At 41.1% G+C, this 16187-nt stretch overlaps 1 protein-coding gene across 3 annotated transcripts in view; it reads left to right on the top strand.

The window, feature by feature from the left end:
• The window catches only part of LOC140406735 (meiosis regulator and mRNA stability factor 1-like), a 55259-nt gene extending 39462 nt beyond the window's left edge, over positions 1-15797 (top strand). For 2 of the 3 annotated variants that reach the window (XM_072494683.1, XM_072494684.1), the window contains 8 exons: positions 1032-1234; positions 4901-5128; positions 5222-5452; positions 6667-6879; positions 9168-9228; positions 9516-9659; positions 11066-11236; positions 13511-15797. In XM_072494683.1, the coding sequence (XP_072350784.1) occupies positions 1032-1234; positions 4901-5128; positions 5222-5452; positions 6667-6879; positions 9168-9228; positions 9516-9659; positions 11066-11236; positions 13511-13752 (1493 nt within the window). In that variant the 3' untranslated portion in view covers positions 13753-15797. The remainder of the gene's footprint in view (positions 1-1031; positions 1235-4900; positions 5129-5221; positions 5453-6666; positions 6880-9167; positions 9229-9515; positions 9660-11065; positions 11237-13510) is intronic. The other variant, XM_072494685.1, reaches the window with a different exon arrangement.
• Positions 15798-16187: the final 390 nt, after the last annotated feature.

The raw sequence follows: 16187 nt of genomic DNA, 5'->3' as shown, positions 1-16187 counted from the left end.
CGGGTGGATAGATTGGTGCTGAGTTTCATGAAGTAGGGAACAGTATTTTGGACTAACGGTAGATTGTGTCACGTGATTGTTCACAACGCTGTATTTCTGTGAAAAGTCTGCTTGTAGACCATAGTCCACAGGGAGAGAGGGAGGTGGTGGAAAAAGGGTGGTAAAGTGTGTCAGTTGCCCACTCAATTACCTCCGTGGTATTTTGTGCCTTCCTCATCATCTAAAAGAATTGTGGACCTCTGGGTGCAGGGAAGGTATAGAAAAGTAGAATTTTCAGCTGTAATGGCATGAAGAAAGAGTTAACCCAACCTATCCTTCACAGCTGATGAAGTTCTAGTCTTGTCTTGTATGCACACATTTCCTATTATGATTTTCATGTTGGGATTTATTATCATTCCTGGTTGCTCTAATGCCATGAGTCAACCATATAGTGTGGCATAGCTGATGCCGACTGCCCTGGGTAGAGGTGGAATTTTCCATTTTCTGAAGGAAATTGGCGAACTAACCATCTAGCAATCTTCATTTTATCGTGCCCACAAATGAACCAGTTGAATGAATTCAGTTTCGCATCTTGTTAAGGATTTGAATTTGCAACCTCGATTCCCAGTCCAGTGCCATAACTTCAGAGTTACCTTACAGCTACATAAACAGCTTCATAAACGTTATATAACGTTTAGAATGGAAATCTGAATGTATAGAGATGCCTGTAACAATGCAAATGAGAGCCTCAGACCACTAGATGGTGCCGAGAAGTGTTTGAAATTCCTTTATTTCAAAATTGTGTTTGTACTATAGTATATGCACGCACATGTATTGAAAAAAGAAATTTAAAAACTTGCATTCATCAATTGACCGTGGGTTAAATCAAAGGTAGCTCATTACGTTTTTAGAACTGATCCAGGTTGTGCATCTTCTATTTGTAGTTCCACTTCAATATGCTGCTGGTTTAATGTTGCTATTGAATAACATTTTGTGCTTTTGAAAACTGCAAACTGGTTCAATCTTTGAAAAGTTATTGAATTTTATTCTAGAACGTACACCAGAAGAAATAGAGAGGACAAAGCAGTTTGCAAAAGAGGTTGTGGATTTACTGCGCCATCAGTCGCATTGCCGTATGCCCTTTAATAGATTTATACCCGCATACCACCACCACTTTGGACGTCAGTGCAAGCTCACTTACTACGGATTTAACAAACTCATGGAACTATTTGAAGCTATACCTGATGTGTTGCAGGTGAGTGCAAGGGCATGTGAACTTGACAGCTAACTGCAGTAAGTCCGGAATATGCTGATATTCAAACAGAACTTAAACAAGTTCTAGAAATGCAAACCATGCTCTCACATTGCAGTTGAATTAAAATGATGCCCATTCTTTTAAGTAACCCTGGCTTGTCATTTATGCATACTCCGTATCAGGAGCCTGAAGTTGTAATAATGATCCTATGAATTAGGAGCAGGATTGGGTCATTCACCTCCTAGAGCCTGCTCCACCATTCAATAAGAGCATGGGTTATTGTGATCTCAGTTCCACATTCCCACCTACCCCCGATAACCTTTGACTCTCGATCACCAAGAATCTATCCACGTCCGCCTTAACAAATAATCAATGACCCTGCCTGGGGAAGAGTTCAAAAGATTCACCATGCTCTTGAGAGAGATGAAATGTCTCCAAATTAAATGGGGCACCCCTTATTTTTAAAATCTGTCCCTAGTTCTAGTCTCTCCCACAAGGTGAAGCACCCATCTGGTTGAGTCCCCTCAGGATCTCATATGCTTCAATATGGTCACAACTCATTCTTGCGTTATAATTTTTAAAAAAATCTTTCTCTGTATGTAGGCCAGCATTTCTATTGTCTATCCCTAATTTCCCTCAAAGGTGGTGGTGAGCTGCCTTCTTCAACAGCTGAAGTCCATATGGTGTTGGTACATTCACAGTGCTGTTTGGGAAGGAGTTTAGGATTTTGACACCGTGACAGTGAAGGAACAGCTATTTTGTTCCATGTCAGGATGGTGTGTGGCTTGGAGAGGAACTTGCGGGTGGTGGTGTTCCCATGCATCGGCTGCCCTTGTCCTTTTATGTGTTAGAGGTCACTGGTTTGGAAGATGTTGTTGAAGGAGCCTTGGTGAGTTGTTGCATTGCATCTTGTATATGCTGCACCCTGCTGCCAGTGTACGTCGGTGGCCGAGAGTGAATGTTTGTGGAAGGGATGCCAATCACGTGAGCTAATTTGTCCTGGATGGTGTCGATCCTTTGGAATTGCATTTATCCAGGCAAATGGAAACTATTCCATTAGATTCCTGACATGTGCCTTGTAGCTGGTGGACAGACTTTGGAGAGTTAGGATGTGAGTTACTGTCTGCAGAATTCCCACAGCATTTATGTGGCTGGATCAGTTTCTGGTTGCCCCAGGATGTTGATGGGGGGAGGATTAGTGATGGTCAGGCTATGGAATGTCATGGGAGCTGGTTGGATTCTCTCTTGCCAGACATTTGGGTGGTGTGAATATTGCTTCTCACTTATAAGCCCAAGCCTGTTAACCAGGTCATGCTGCATATAGGCATGGACTGCTTCAGTATCTGAAGACACCCAAATGGTGCTGAACATTGTGGAATCATCAGCGAATATCCTCACTTCTGTCCTTGTGGAGGGAAGAAGCTGAAGATGGTTAGACCTGTTGCTAACTTTGCCTTAGTTTAATTGCTCTGTTTTTTCACCTTTGCTCTTGAGTCGCCAGGTATTAAGATACCGCCACGTGGTTCAAGTCCGAGTAATGATCAATAATTCAATACACCGCTTAGTAAGATTTAAATCAAAGCACATTTATTATACACCGTAATCACTACTCATGTACAAATTCTACGTCTAAGTCACTTCTACAGCTAACAGGCCAATACTTAACTTCGAACTGGCCCACTACTGAACTTGGAACTGGCCCACTACTGAACTTGGAACTGGCCCACCAGGTCAGGGAAACGAATGGCCTTTCGTTCGGATTCTGAGCCTGCAGGATTTGAAGTTGGTACAGATTGATAGCTAGGAGCGCCTATCTCGTAGCGAGCGTTGAAGTAAGACTTGCAGTTCTGCCCAGCTGCTGAAGAGTTAAGAGAGCTGGAAACGGTTGAAGAGGGAGCGCCTTGAACTTGGGGCTCAATTCTTATAGTCTCCAGGGGCTTTCCCACCTTTCGGGGTGGACCCTGTACCTGGTTCCAAGTGATTGGACTTTGTCGCAATCACTTGGTTCGATTTTCTCCAATGCTGGAGCAGTTCCCTGATCGATGGGCTGTCCTGAGGTGGTCGTTCACCTTCCTTTGTGTAGGCTTCTGCTGGCGCCAAAGAGTCTGGTTTTGCTTTATGTATCTAAATGTTTCTCATTGTTCCCGGGGATTGCTCATTAGTATGCAGATGGCTGGTGTTTTGTTATGCTGATGGTTGCCGATATCGATCTTGTCTGGCCTTTCCAGAGGTAAATGCACAGTCAACCTGCAGCTGCTCGTTTGTGTCCTGTTGGCTGACTTTCCCATCAGCCTTTGCCATTCGCCATTTTAAATCGGGAGTTAGCCATTTTAACTGGCTACAGACCTAAGACAATAAAATGAGTACAGATATTTTTGACCAACCAGTAAAGTTTATAAGCTAAAAAATTGGCCTTGTTTAAATTCATTTTCTCAAGAGCTGTGTCTGTAACTCTGAAATGGTCCACTTTGATTCAGTCCCATCTCGGTTGATGTTTTCTTGAATTGGACATGCACATTCAATATACTGTGTCAAGAGGCTGCATTTGCTATACTATTTTCATGTGTTTTTTAAATGATATACAAATATTGATGTTAATGCTAAGATATGTGAATTTTACTGCGTAATGGTGCTTTGGTTGGCTAATTTAATGCTTTTCACACCCACATGCAGCTGTTTTTAGATGAGAATTCAGCCCTGTATGTTCCTCTGTAACCATAATGGTGTGATAATGTAGGAATTTCTGATATGTTGTATTATATGCATCTGGTGCAGTAATGGTTTTAAAAGCCTGGGTTAGGCTATGTATATCTGCTGCAGTAATGATTTTTAAAATCCTGGTTTAAGAGAAAGACACTGGCTGCAGAAAGTGCAATTATGGTTTTGTGAAAGTGAGATCATTGTTATTTCAGGCCATGCTTATGTTTACAAAAACAAGCCTGTGGACTTTAATGATTTCCAGGGTGTAGATAATTAGATACATTGTGTTTAAAAAAACTTCAGCAAGTAGATCATAAGATTTGAGTGGATTGGGGATGATGTAATGAATGGGAGGAACCAGGTCTCTAGCAGACAATTCAGTTAGTATTGCTGGGAGCTGAACAACAGTTTCTGCAGAAGGCTGTCCGAGATGAAGCATTAATCTGACAGGATCTCTCTCTTTCTCCACTCTCTTCAAGCAGTCTTTTAAAGGAATTCTTTACCCAGAGGTTCGCAAATAATCCTGTGTTTACTAACTTATTGAAAAGTTGGTTTTGCTTGATTGGTGATTAAGAAAGTAGCAGTTCGGAATTACAAGACTTTCATTTTAGTGTTAAGCATTGTTTAATTGGTAATTGGAAGCTATATTTCTGTGCTGTTAAAGATAGTCTAATACTGTGTTAATAATGATGTTTGTTTAATATACCATATTCCTATTTGGGTGTGGAATCATTGCTGGAATCATTTCATTTTCATTTTTGGAGTGAAGTACCCTTTCCTCACAGTTTTACAAATTATAAAAAAAGGAATTGAAGACCCTGTCCAGTCTGGTCTGGCATCGTAATATCGATGATGTTCTAGTCTAACGATAGCGAGCAGTTGAGTACCGGAGATTATACTTTCAGAAAGCGCACTGCATTTGTGAACTCTAAAAAATGTTAATGATGCGAAACATGTTGTCCACAGGTTCTGGAGTGTGGAGAAGAAAAAATCCTTGTTTTAACAGAAAATGAGCAAATTAAAGCATTGACGGCCCAACTTGTTAAATTGCTCAGATCACAAAAGGACAATTGTATGACACTTTCAGATTTCCTCCTGGAGTATAACAATACTTATGGATATACTCTGCGCCTTCAAGACTATGACGTTAACACTGTGGCAGAGCTTATGCAGAAACTCTGCCATGTTGCAAAGGTATGTTATATGGTTACTTTCGTGACTTCCCTGTTGAGATTTTTATTTGAGCATCTCCTAATTAAGTATAACTTTTCTTCCCCCAACCAAAAGATTGCCAGCACACCAGCAGGAAAACAGCTCCAGCTGATAAACAGGAAGTCCCTCCGCACTCTAACTGCTCAACTTCTAGTGCTGTTGATGTCTCTGGATGGTGTCTCACTCCTCAAAGTCGATGATCTTAAGAAACATTTTGATGCTTCATACGGAAATCCTCTTGTCCCATCTGAATATGGTTTCATGTCTTTGTCAGAATTATTGAAGAGTTTGCCGTACCTGGTTGAGGTACGAGTTCTGAAATTCTCTAACTAAGCATTGTTATGGGATTATTTCTGGCAGCATATAAAAGCATCTTTTATTTCATATCATAATAGTGTAAATAGAAATTGCTGCATATTCACCTCCGGACTCTGTCCTAATGGTGTTCACTTCCTATGTGTCTGTGTGGAGTTCGCACATTCTCCCCGTGTCTGCGTGGGTTTCCTCATGGTGCTCCGAGCAGGTTAGGTGGATTGGCTATGCTAAATTGCCCTTCGTGTCCAAAAAGGATAGGTTAGGTTACGAGGATGGGCTGAAGGTTTGGGCTTAAGTGGGATGCTCTTGCCAAGGGCTGGTGCAGACTCGATGGGCCGAATGGCCTCCTTCTGCACTGTAGATTTTATATTCCTTTCTGCTCCATGTCTAAATTGAAGAGCAGGTGTGTCCTTTCCTGAGGTTTCTGATGAGAATAATCTTGACCCATCTGAAAATGTTTGACTTGAGTTAGTTTTCTTCGGTATCCTAAGGATATACGACTGGGGGGAGTGCCGTAGGCCTATTTGGGTGAGGGCAGAGGACACCTATCTAGATCGCATTGGACATATGAATAGTAAAATTTCTGTTTTCCTTTGCATGGTTATGTATTAAAGATTCATCACCTCAACAATACTGTTTCAGTTTGCACAAGTGAGAGAACAATAGAACCTGCAACTTCCTCCAGCATTGCACTATAAGGATGTGCCAGACTGGTGCTGATGTTAATTATGGCCCCTTCATCTGCACAAAGCTGGCTTCTTTAGGTTGCCAAAGTTTTAGTGATGTGACCAAGTCTGGGAAATCCTGATCGAAGTGCTTGTTTACACAGTGCCTTGTTTTGAAGAGGATATTCCAAATCACATTGCTATTCCTCTTCTCCCAGTTTGAATAATTGCATTGGCTTTGTATGGAATGTGCTATCGTTTTGTATCATGTAGTGAAATAAACATCTTCCTTTCTACAATATGGGCTGGAATTAAATCTTCACTGAATTTAAAAAGTAACGTTCATAACCCTAACATTGGAGTCTACCTCAAGGATGTAACATTTAAAGAGGGCTGTAAAAAAGGTTCATTTCATGGTTGTTGACATTATCTATGTGTAGTTTGCCGTTTTCTTAGTAGTGTTGCAGGAATGTGAACAGGATTTGGATGGGGAGTAATGCTGGTTATTGAACGTTACATTTTTTGGTTTATTCATGACAGATAGTCACTGAGGACACAGGAGAAGAATATGTGAAACTTACCAAGGTGTACCAGTTTGCTAAAAATGTGCGAGCCTTGCTACACACCTACCACTACCAGCAGATTTTCCTGACAGAATTTCCCTCTACTTACCACAAGTACACAGGTGAAGTACTACAGCCTAAAGTATATGGGTATGCAAGTATAGAGGATCTCCTTATTGCTATACCACAGGTAAGTGTGCCTATTGATTGCAAGTTATCTGTTGCTCTTAAAACTGTGAAATAGTCTTTTTGTTTAACCCTTTCCAGAGACCTGCTGCATGTTAGTCTCCTGAGGACTGCTGGTTATTTTTGGCATACTGTGATTGTGAGACAAGTTGCAGTGATAAATGTCCCATTATTTTAAAATGAACCCTAAAATACAAAAAGTTTAAATTCAATCCCTTCCCCTAACTTCATTGAAGCCTACTTGTGACAATAGGCTATTATTATTCTTTCTCTTCCCTCTTTCTCCCCCCGCCCCCCTTTTTGAATGCTCAGCATTATCCTTCTTACTGTTCTGTCTCTAGTGAGACTAGGTCTTGGGGATTGGAATTCATTTTTAAACGTGTGTATTGGCTATTTTAGCCAGTCAGTAGAAGGTTCCATCAAAAGAACAAAAAGAACAAAGAACAAAGAAATGTACAGCACAGGAACAGGCCCTTCGGCCCTCCAAGCCCGTGCCGACCATACTGCCCGACTAAACTACAATCTTCTACACTTCCTGGGTCCGTATCCTTCTATTCCCATCCTATTCATATATTTGTCAAGATGCCCCTTAAATGTCCCTATCGTCCCTGCCTCCACTACCTCCTCCGGTAGTGAGTTCCAGGCACCCACTACCCTCTGCGTAAAAAACTTGCCTCGTACATCTACTCTAAACTTTGCCCCTCTCACCTTAAACCTATGCCCCCTAGTAATTGACCCCTCTACCCTGGGGAAAAGCCTCTGACTATCCACTCTGTCTATGCCCCTCATAATTTTGTATACCTCTATCAGGTCGCCCCTCAACCTCCTTCGTTCCAGTGAGAACAAACCGAGTTTATTCAATCGCTCCTCATAGCTTATGCCCTCCATACGAGGCAACATTCTGGTAAATCTCTTCTGCACCCTCTCTAAAGCCTCCACATCCTTCTGGTAGTGTGGCGACCAGAATTGAACACTATACTCCAAGTGTGACACTATACTCCAAGTGTGACACTATACTCCAAGTGTGACACTATACTCCAAGTGTGACACTATACTCCAAGTGTGACACTATACTCCAAGTGTGACACTATACTCCAAGTGTGACACTATACTCCAAGTGTGACACTATACTCCAAGTGTGACACTATACTCCAAGTGTGACACTATACTCCAAGTGTGACACTATACTCCAAGTATAGTGGAGTATAGTGGAAAGTGCTGTGCTAACTGAACTAAATAACAAATCTATCTGTGCTGCTGTGCGGATTAATGGTGATTATTATATTCATCAGCTGTCTGCCAATCATCAAGATCCATTTACATCTGCAACATTGTAATAGCCTGTTCAGGAGATTTTTTTTGTACATTGGTAAAACATGAGATGTGCAGGGGTCTAAATGCAGCCACAGATGTGCAGTTAAATGTGAAAATCCAAGAGTAAAATCAGTGCTACGCTGTCCCACACAGGTTGTGCTGTTGCAGTCTTCACTGATGGACTCTGTCTTATGGCAAATTGTCCCCTATTCTTGCTATAAAAGGCTGGGGAATGTTCAGTAACTTAAGCTTTTAATGGCATTGTAAGCGATGGTTGCTGCAGAACAACCTCTCTAGCCTTGAAACAGTAATGTGACTGGTCTCAGATTTTTATTTCAATCTCGTTTTCTTAGTTTGCTCTTGTGTATTTTCCAATCCTTCCTGTATAATGTTTTGAATGTAGTTTATATTTAGTTTTTCGCAAGACACCACTCAGATAGAGGGTGCTGAATTTATAGTGCTGCCAGATGAGAAGCGCACTAAACCTATAGGCCAGTGTACATGAGGTGAATGGCAAGAGCCACTCCTTCATCATTCAGCCCCAAAATGTGGGCCATTGTGGAATGGCTGATACTATAACTCATTCTGAAGCCATGCTGGTTGTCCTGTTTGTGGGTTGCAATGCACTCCCCTGGGCATGGATTCAAAAGTAGCTTATTTAACAGAATGAAAGCCCCCTGCCTTGCTGCTCACTGTGAAGTAACCTTTGTGCAGTTTTTAAGCTGAATTTTGTCCCTGGCGACCTGCTCCATTTTGAGCCAGAGATCTAATAACTTTGAGCAGATAGCTCTTGCAAATTCTGCCACTTAGTGCTGTAGATCTTGGCCAAGAGTGACACTATACGAAAGAACATCAACACAACGCTGACCATACTACATGAAATGTCAGCCAGAATTTCAAGGAACACCTTTTTTAGATAATATTTTAGTATAATATCTGTGGAGTTTTGTCTTAACAATATTTTCCAATTTTTAACAGGTCATCTGGATAAAAGGACATGGACACAAAAGAATAGTAGTTTTAAAAAATGATATGAAAGGTAGAGTTTATTTTAAATTTAACAAGGTTTTCTGCTTTTTAAGTCCTGTTTTTTCCATTTTTGTTTTACGGTAATTGTTGAAAGGAAAGTCTGGAGAAACATTTTAAAGCTGCTCTACTTGAAAATTACTAACTCTGGAGACCAGGAAAGCAAAATAATGTGTTTAATAAATGCTATTGCTGTGTATTTAAATAGTCCTTCTGACTGTGAATTAATTTTTCGGGTTATTTTTTTTTACCGTGGTTCCATGGTCTTATTTTTTTTCTTCTTTCCTTTGCTCCTGGCAGTTCGTAATAGCTCCACTTGTTGTTCCCCTGCGTTTTTGGTTGAAGAATATGAACAGATACCAGAAGACCCAAAGCGACCAGTAACCTTGGCCGTAAACCACTCCAATGACAACGAGACACAGGAGTTTGAAACTGGCAGCTCCTGTAAGTGTAATAGATTTCATAGTCAACGTGTTGCAACAATTGGATGCCCTTCTAGCTCAGGAACCCCATATACTGTCACCGCCAACTCTTTCTCCATTGTGACCCCTTATTGCCACTGGCTCAGCAACTTAAAACCGCATTCTGAGAGCAAATTCGCCAGATAGCCTGGATCAGAGCAGTCTGGACAGAGTAGAGAAACTGTTCGCGCTCAGGATCTGGAACAAGGGGGCACTGATTTAATGTGATTGATAAAAGTGACAATAGAAAAAGCTTTTTCACGCAATGAGTAGTAAAGTGTGGGATGCACCACGCGTTTGTGGTGGAGGCAGGTTAAATCAAATGGAATTAGGCTGTTTTGTGAAAAGGAAGAATGTGGGGACTGTTACAGGGAGAAAGCGGAAGAATGACACTAGGTGAATTGGTCACTTGACGAGCTGGTGCAGACACGATAGGTCATATGGCCTCTTGTGCTATAACAATTCTATGAATTCTGGAGTGGTTCCAAGATTGATGCCTGTTAGGGCAACTTGGAGCAGGTAATAAATGCCAGTCTTTCCAATATCATCCACATCCCGAAAGTAAATAATCTTTTAAAACTGGAAGTAAGTCTCGCAAACATGCAAAAGAAAAGTTTAGTCCTGTGAGTTCTCCTAGCACTGGTATAGGTGCAATCCCACAACAGCTATTATTTGAGAACTAGGTGATGCTTACAAAGAACACTAGTTCTACTACACAAAGTGCTGGCCAAATTGCTCCATGATGACCAGAGTTGCTATTGGAAAGCTGTGAAGCAACTTGGATATTGAAAATATGCAACCCTCTCTCCAAGTACCAGAATGTGTAGTGCTTTAGTAACTGAAATTGAAACGGCGTGGTATATTCTTTGGGATCAAAGACAAATCTCAAGAAATGAAATGAAAATCGCTTATTGTCACAAGTAGGCTTCAATGAAGTTACTATGAAAAGTCTCTAGTCGCCACATTCCGGCGCCTGTTCGGGGAGGCTGGTACGGGAATTGAACCGTGCTGCTGGCCTGCCTTGGTCGTCTTTCAAAGCCAGCGATTTAGCCCAGTGTGCTAAACCAGCCCCAGATAAAGAAGCCACTAGATGCACCCGAATCCTGCAAAGTCCCCAAATCATCACATGTTCAGCGAAGCAGTGACTGAAAAATATCTGTTAAAACCATAAGTGTTTGTTGTACTCAGTTTTATGATATACAGTGGTATTTTATTGCTATTGTAAACTCATAACATGTAATACAGATATGGAGTTTTCAAATGTACCCTTTGTTCCAAAATTCAGGTGTTGTATGAGATTTTTATGGGAAGGTATTGCAGGATAGGGTGTTGACTGTTAAATATGTTCAGTAATGTGCACAACCTGTAATTTGTATCACTTTTTCTTAGGTTCAAACCAGCCTGAACAAGAACTTCTCTGCCTTAGTAACCGATCTCCCGTTGACTTGCTGTGTGGACCCGTCCCATCATGCTTGCCGTCCCCTCAGCTCAGACCAGACCCGGTTATTCTTGAAAACGCCGATCTTATTCAGTTTGAGGAACAGTCACCTAATGTTGCAGGTTGAGAGCAAACCTTTGTCTTTCCTTTTTTTAAAACACTGAGTACCCAATTATTTTTTTCCCCCATTAAGAAGCAATTTAGCGTGGCCAATCCACCTAACCTGCTTATCTTTGTGTTGTGGAATGAGACCCACGCAAGAACTGGGAGAATGCAAACTCCACACGGACAGTGACGGGGCCGGCATCGAACCCCGGGTCCTTGTCTTTCCTTTTTAAGTTTCTCCAGACAATGGATTAAATCTCTGCAAAGCAAAGTATTAAGTATGCATTAAAATCCTTCACAAATGGATAAGTAGTAAAAGTATTTAATGTTCGATAATATTGCATTGCTTATAAAACTACACTGCCTGATGCAAGTCTCTGTTTTTAAAAAGAGACTTGCATTTCTCCAACACTTTCATGACCATGGCATTCCAAAATGCTTTACAGCCAGTGAAATATTTTTGAAGTGTAGATGGCAACCGATTTGTTCACAACAAGGAACCGGAAAATAGCAATGAGATTTGACCAGGTAATCTGCTGTTAAATGAGGGATAAATATTGGCCAGGACACCTCTCTTTAGAATAGTACCACGGGATCTTTTCTGCTAACCTTGGGAAGGCAAGGCCTTGGTTTAACAACTCATCCAAAAGACAGCACGTCAAATAAAGCATCACTCCCTCAGTACTGCATCAGAATCAGTCTAGATTTTGTGCTCAAAAGCTCTGGGATGCGACTTCAGTTTGGACAGAAAAGACTGCATCACCTTACTTATTGCTGTTATCTACCTCTGTCTTTCCTTCTCCATCTGACCCTCTCACATTATCTCCAACACTTTGTATAACTTCCATGCTTGTAGAATAATCCCTTCAAAAATATTTGAGCTTGTTTTTGCTTGTCTTGACGCTCCGTATGATTCTAATTTCATAGAATTTATATAGAATTTACAGTGCAGAAGGAGGGCATTCGGCCCATCGAGTCTGCACCAGCTCTTGGAAAGGGCACCCTACCCAAGGTCAACACCTCCACCCTATCACCATAACCCAGTAACCCCACCCAACAGTTTAAGGGCAATTTTGGACACGGAGCAATTTATCATGGCCAATCCACCTAACCTGCACATCTTTGGACTGTGGGAGGAAACCAGAGCACCCGGAGGAAACCCACGCACACACTGGGAGGATGTGCAGACTCCGAACAGACAGTGACCCAAGCCGGAATCGAACCTGGGACCCTGGAGCTGTGAAGCAATTGTGCTAGCCACAATGCTACCGTGCTGCCCTAATTTGCTAGTTAGTTACTCTGATTTCCCAGATCTAGCCCATTGGCTCTGCTCAGGAAAGGGACTCATGGGCTGAGTAGCACACAATACCAGCAAGCAGTTTTGCAATGGATTGGGTGGAAGATTTTGGGTTTGATGAAGCAGAATAATCAAGCGAGGACCCGAGTGTGAGAGCAAATGAAATTGCTATTAAATATTAATCGTGGAGAATATGAGCACAGAATGAAAATAAAGGCTGCTGTGTGGCATTGACTGGTTCATTTTAAAGCACATGATGTTATTTCCCATCAGCAGTGTTGGATAGACTACAGTCGTGCTGTCTTGACACAGGCATTTTGCCATATTTGATTTGGGCTAATTACAGGGAATTATAACTTTAGCTGTTACCCAAGCTCTCAATTGAGTTATTTGTCTGAAAGCGACCCATGGGACGAAATTGGTTTTACATTTTTACACACTTAAATTTTGTGTAGTTTGCAGCACTTAAAATAACAATAACAATCAGCTGGTGAGGAGGTAGGGGGAGGCGGTGGTGTGGTGGTCATGTCATTGGACGAATAATCCAGAGGCCCAGGCTAATGCTCTGGAGACACTGATTCAGATCTCACCACAACAGCTGGTGGAATTTAAATTGGTTAGTTTCAGTCACGATAACCATAAAACTATCATCTACCGACTACCCTAAAGTTCTTTAGGGAAGGAAATTTGCCATCCTTACTCTTGCCTGCCCTCTAAAGTGGCCGAACAAGGCACTCTGTTCAAGGGCAATTAGGGATGGGCAATAAATGCTGGTCCTACCAGTGATGCCCACGTCCCATGAAAAATAAATTATGCTGTTGGTTAGTTATAAAAGCAGCTGGTCATTTGCTGGGAGATGTTTTTAAATGTAAGACTCGAACTATCTAGCTAATTGGCATCTGAAGTTTTAATGCCAAGGAGTAGAATGCAACGTTTGACATCGAATGGTCAAGTTTTCAAAATGTGTTGTAATGCTGTACAACTTTCTAAACAGACATGTTGATCTTGACAGAGGAGGAGAAAACTGTCCTTCCTGCAGCTATGACCGAAGAGGCTTTTACCAGCAGCAGTGTTACCAACCAGATTAAGGAAAATATTGTGACTGTGTGTCAACCTGAGGATGTACACGAAACCAGACCACTGCACGTGGATGTGACTGACAGTCCTATCAAGAAGCCCAGAAGTAAAGTGAAGTTGGCAGCAAATTTCTCACTGGTATCCCCCATCAATCTTTAAAGTAACTTAAGAGAAAGCTTTGTATACTTATGATTTTTACTAAAAGCACTCAAACAGATTCCAAAGTGCTAAATCCAAAGAATTAAACATCTTTTTATCCCCACCTTCTACTTCTGTATTTAAAATATTTAAGAAAAGCCACAAAACGTTTAGGAAGAAAACTGAGTCTGTATCTGGAGCTAATTTGCTGTAGTCGCTGGTCTTTCCTGGCTGCAATTAAGATTCCAAGATTTTTGTGTAGGTTGTTATAATTTAAAAGTTTGTAATTTTGATCAAGGTTTTTGTTTTTTAAGAAAGTCAGAGCCGTGTCTTCTTGCACCAAAAGCCTATTCATGTTATCTCTCCTCCCAATTTCTAAGGTTTCTCAGTAAAATGCATGGTGTCTCAAAATCTGATAGTTGAGGTTTTCTGATCCTACAGACCAGCAGTAAAGTAAGTCTTGTATAATCTAACTGTACAAGTGTAGTTGAAATGTTTAGAATGTCACTTGAATGGCTTGTAATTAGAATCCAATCTTTGGTTTTGTTCACCTCTCTATAGAAAGAACAGATTGCATTCCATGGTAGTGTTGTTTATAATGTCCTGTAGTTGAAGAGTGGAACTAAAGAACCTCCTAATAATGCAAATTCTGTTGGGATGTGATGGCTTCCCAGAAGGTTTATCTTGAGTTTTTACTGCAAGTTTGTTTAATCAGTTATCTGTAATCTCGTCTTCATGAATTACATCTAGAAATTGAATTGACCATTTGCCTCAGCAATCTGCTACACATATGGTGCACCTCCAGTCTAATGTGAGTGGCACTAGTGTAGAATTGGGAGTTCATTGTGAAATATGCATGTATTGCATAAATCACAGGTCATGGGTCAGATGAGGAAAACGGTTTAAAAGCTTATCATTTCCACTTGCCAGTTGATGGAGCTGAATTTCCCCTTGAAAGAGTGGAAATGTCAAGGTTTTGTTGTTGAACCTTGTTTTTTTTAAAAGCCATGTTTCATTGGGGAGCTGTGTACGTAAAGCCAACAGTTGCAGAAGGTTGGCGTTTTAACGTGAACTGCTTTTATTCCATTGTGTTTTGAGTGGTTACTATTGGGAAGTTTTAAGTATCAGAGTTGGTGACTCGTGCCAGTGTGACGACCTTGGACAAGGTTAGAAGGATTTAATAGTGTGTGGCAGGAGGTCCACTAGGGCCTTCTGGGCAGAACCTGGCTTTTACAATGGGTTGTATTTGCCAGAATGCATACTTTCTAGATTACAATAACCTATTTTTGGAAAACAGAATTCTCCACTGGTGCCGGAGATTGAGTTTGTTAGTAAAATGTGCAATTGCTGAAACTATCTTTCTCTGCAGACTTGCATTTGTGACCATGCAGGTTTATAATGTGCATAAATATTGAAATATTAGCTTCAGAAATACTAGAAAGTAGCAAAACTGGGATAAATTGAACAACTGTGGAAAAATCTGTTCCAAGTTAAAACTGGAACTGCAATGTTGAAGATTTTGACGAGGTGTTTAATGTCTGTACATTAGTACACATATAGGTTTTTTAAAAAATCTTATTAAATGGTGGCAGTTTAGATGCTAAAGAAGTTAATGTGCAGTAACTATTGCCAAACACCTTTTTAATAGTTCCTGCTTGGAACATCAGCAAAGAGGAACAGAAATATTCTGATTTATTACAAGCCAATCAAGTCACTCATAGTAGGTTTCTGGTTTTGTGATGTCTAAAACCCACAGTATGTTATAACTTGTTCTGAAATGGTGGCTTATATATGCAGATCTGCATAAATTTGTGTTGGTAATCTCTAGGCTGATATAAGTAACAGACCTCGTACAACTGATGTAAACTGGTAGAGATGCGTTTGTTTGAGGTCTTTGAACATTATTATGTTGACTTGTGTGTTGAATATATCTGAAAATATGACGAGGGCTCCTGCTTTGTTTCCTGTCCATGGATTTTCAACAAGAAAAATGGCTTAACAAATGCTGGCTGCTTTGTTTGGGACCAAATTTATTTTGCCATGAATAAAATTTTACAGCAAGCATATTTCCTGTTGTCATTTTTGTTCTAAATTTGCACATTACTCAGGGGCGGATAGATGAGACACAGTTAGCTGAAATCTCTGGAGAATGGTTTGTAGGAAGGCCACTTGGAAGTTCTCATTTTCTCCGTTTACAATACATTCTGTACATTCAAATGTGGCCAGGGAGCAATTTTGCAAGACCTCCATCGCGGACACCCTCTGTGTGGGTGGCTGGCAAAACATGTACACTGCCAGGACATGTACACTGCCAGGACGTATGTTCAAACTAGGAATGAGAAAAGACACGTCTGGTTCCCCAGAACCCCGCCTCCTCTGTTTCCTGTTCTAGTGAACCGCTACCACCGGGTCACACTCTCCCGGCACCGGGGATAGGATACGTGACCAGCAGGAAC

This window comes from Scyliorhinus torazame, unplaced genomic scaffold (assembly GCF_047496885.1).
Source record: "Scyliorhinus torazame isolate Kashiwa2021f unplaced genomic scaffold, sScyTor2.1 scaffold_825, whole genome shotgun sequence".
NCBI lineage: Eukaryota > Metazoa > Chordata > Chondrichthyes > Carcharhiniformes > Scyliorhinidae > Scyliorhinus > Scyliorhinus torazame.
This window is presented reverse-complemented; position numbering and strand designations above follow the sequence as displayed.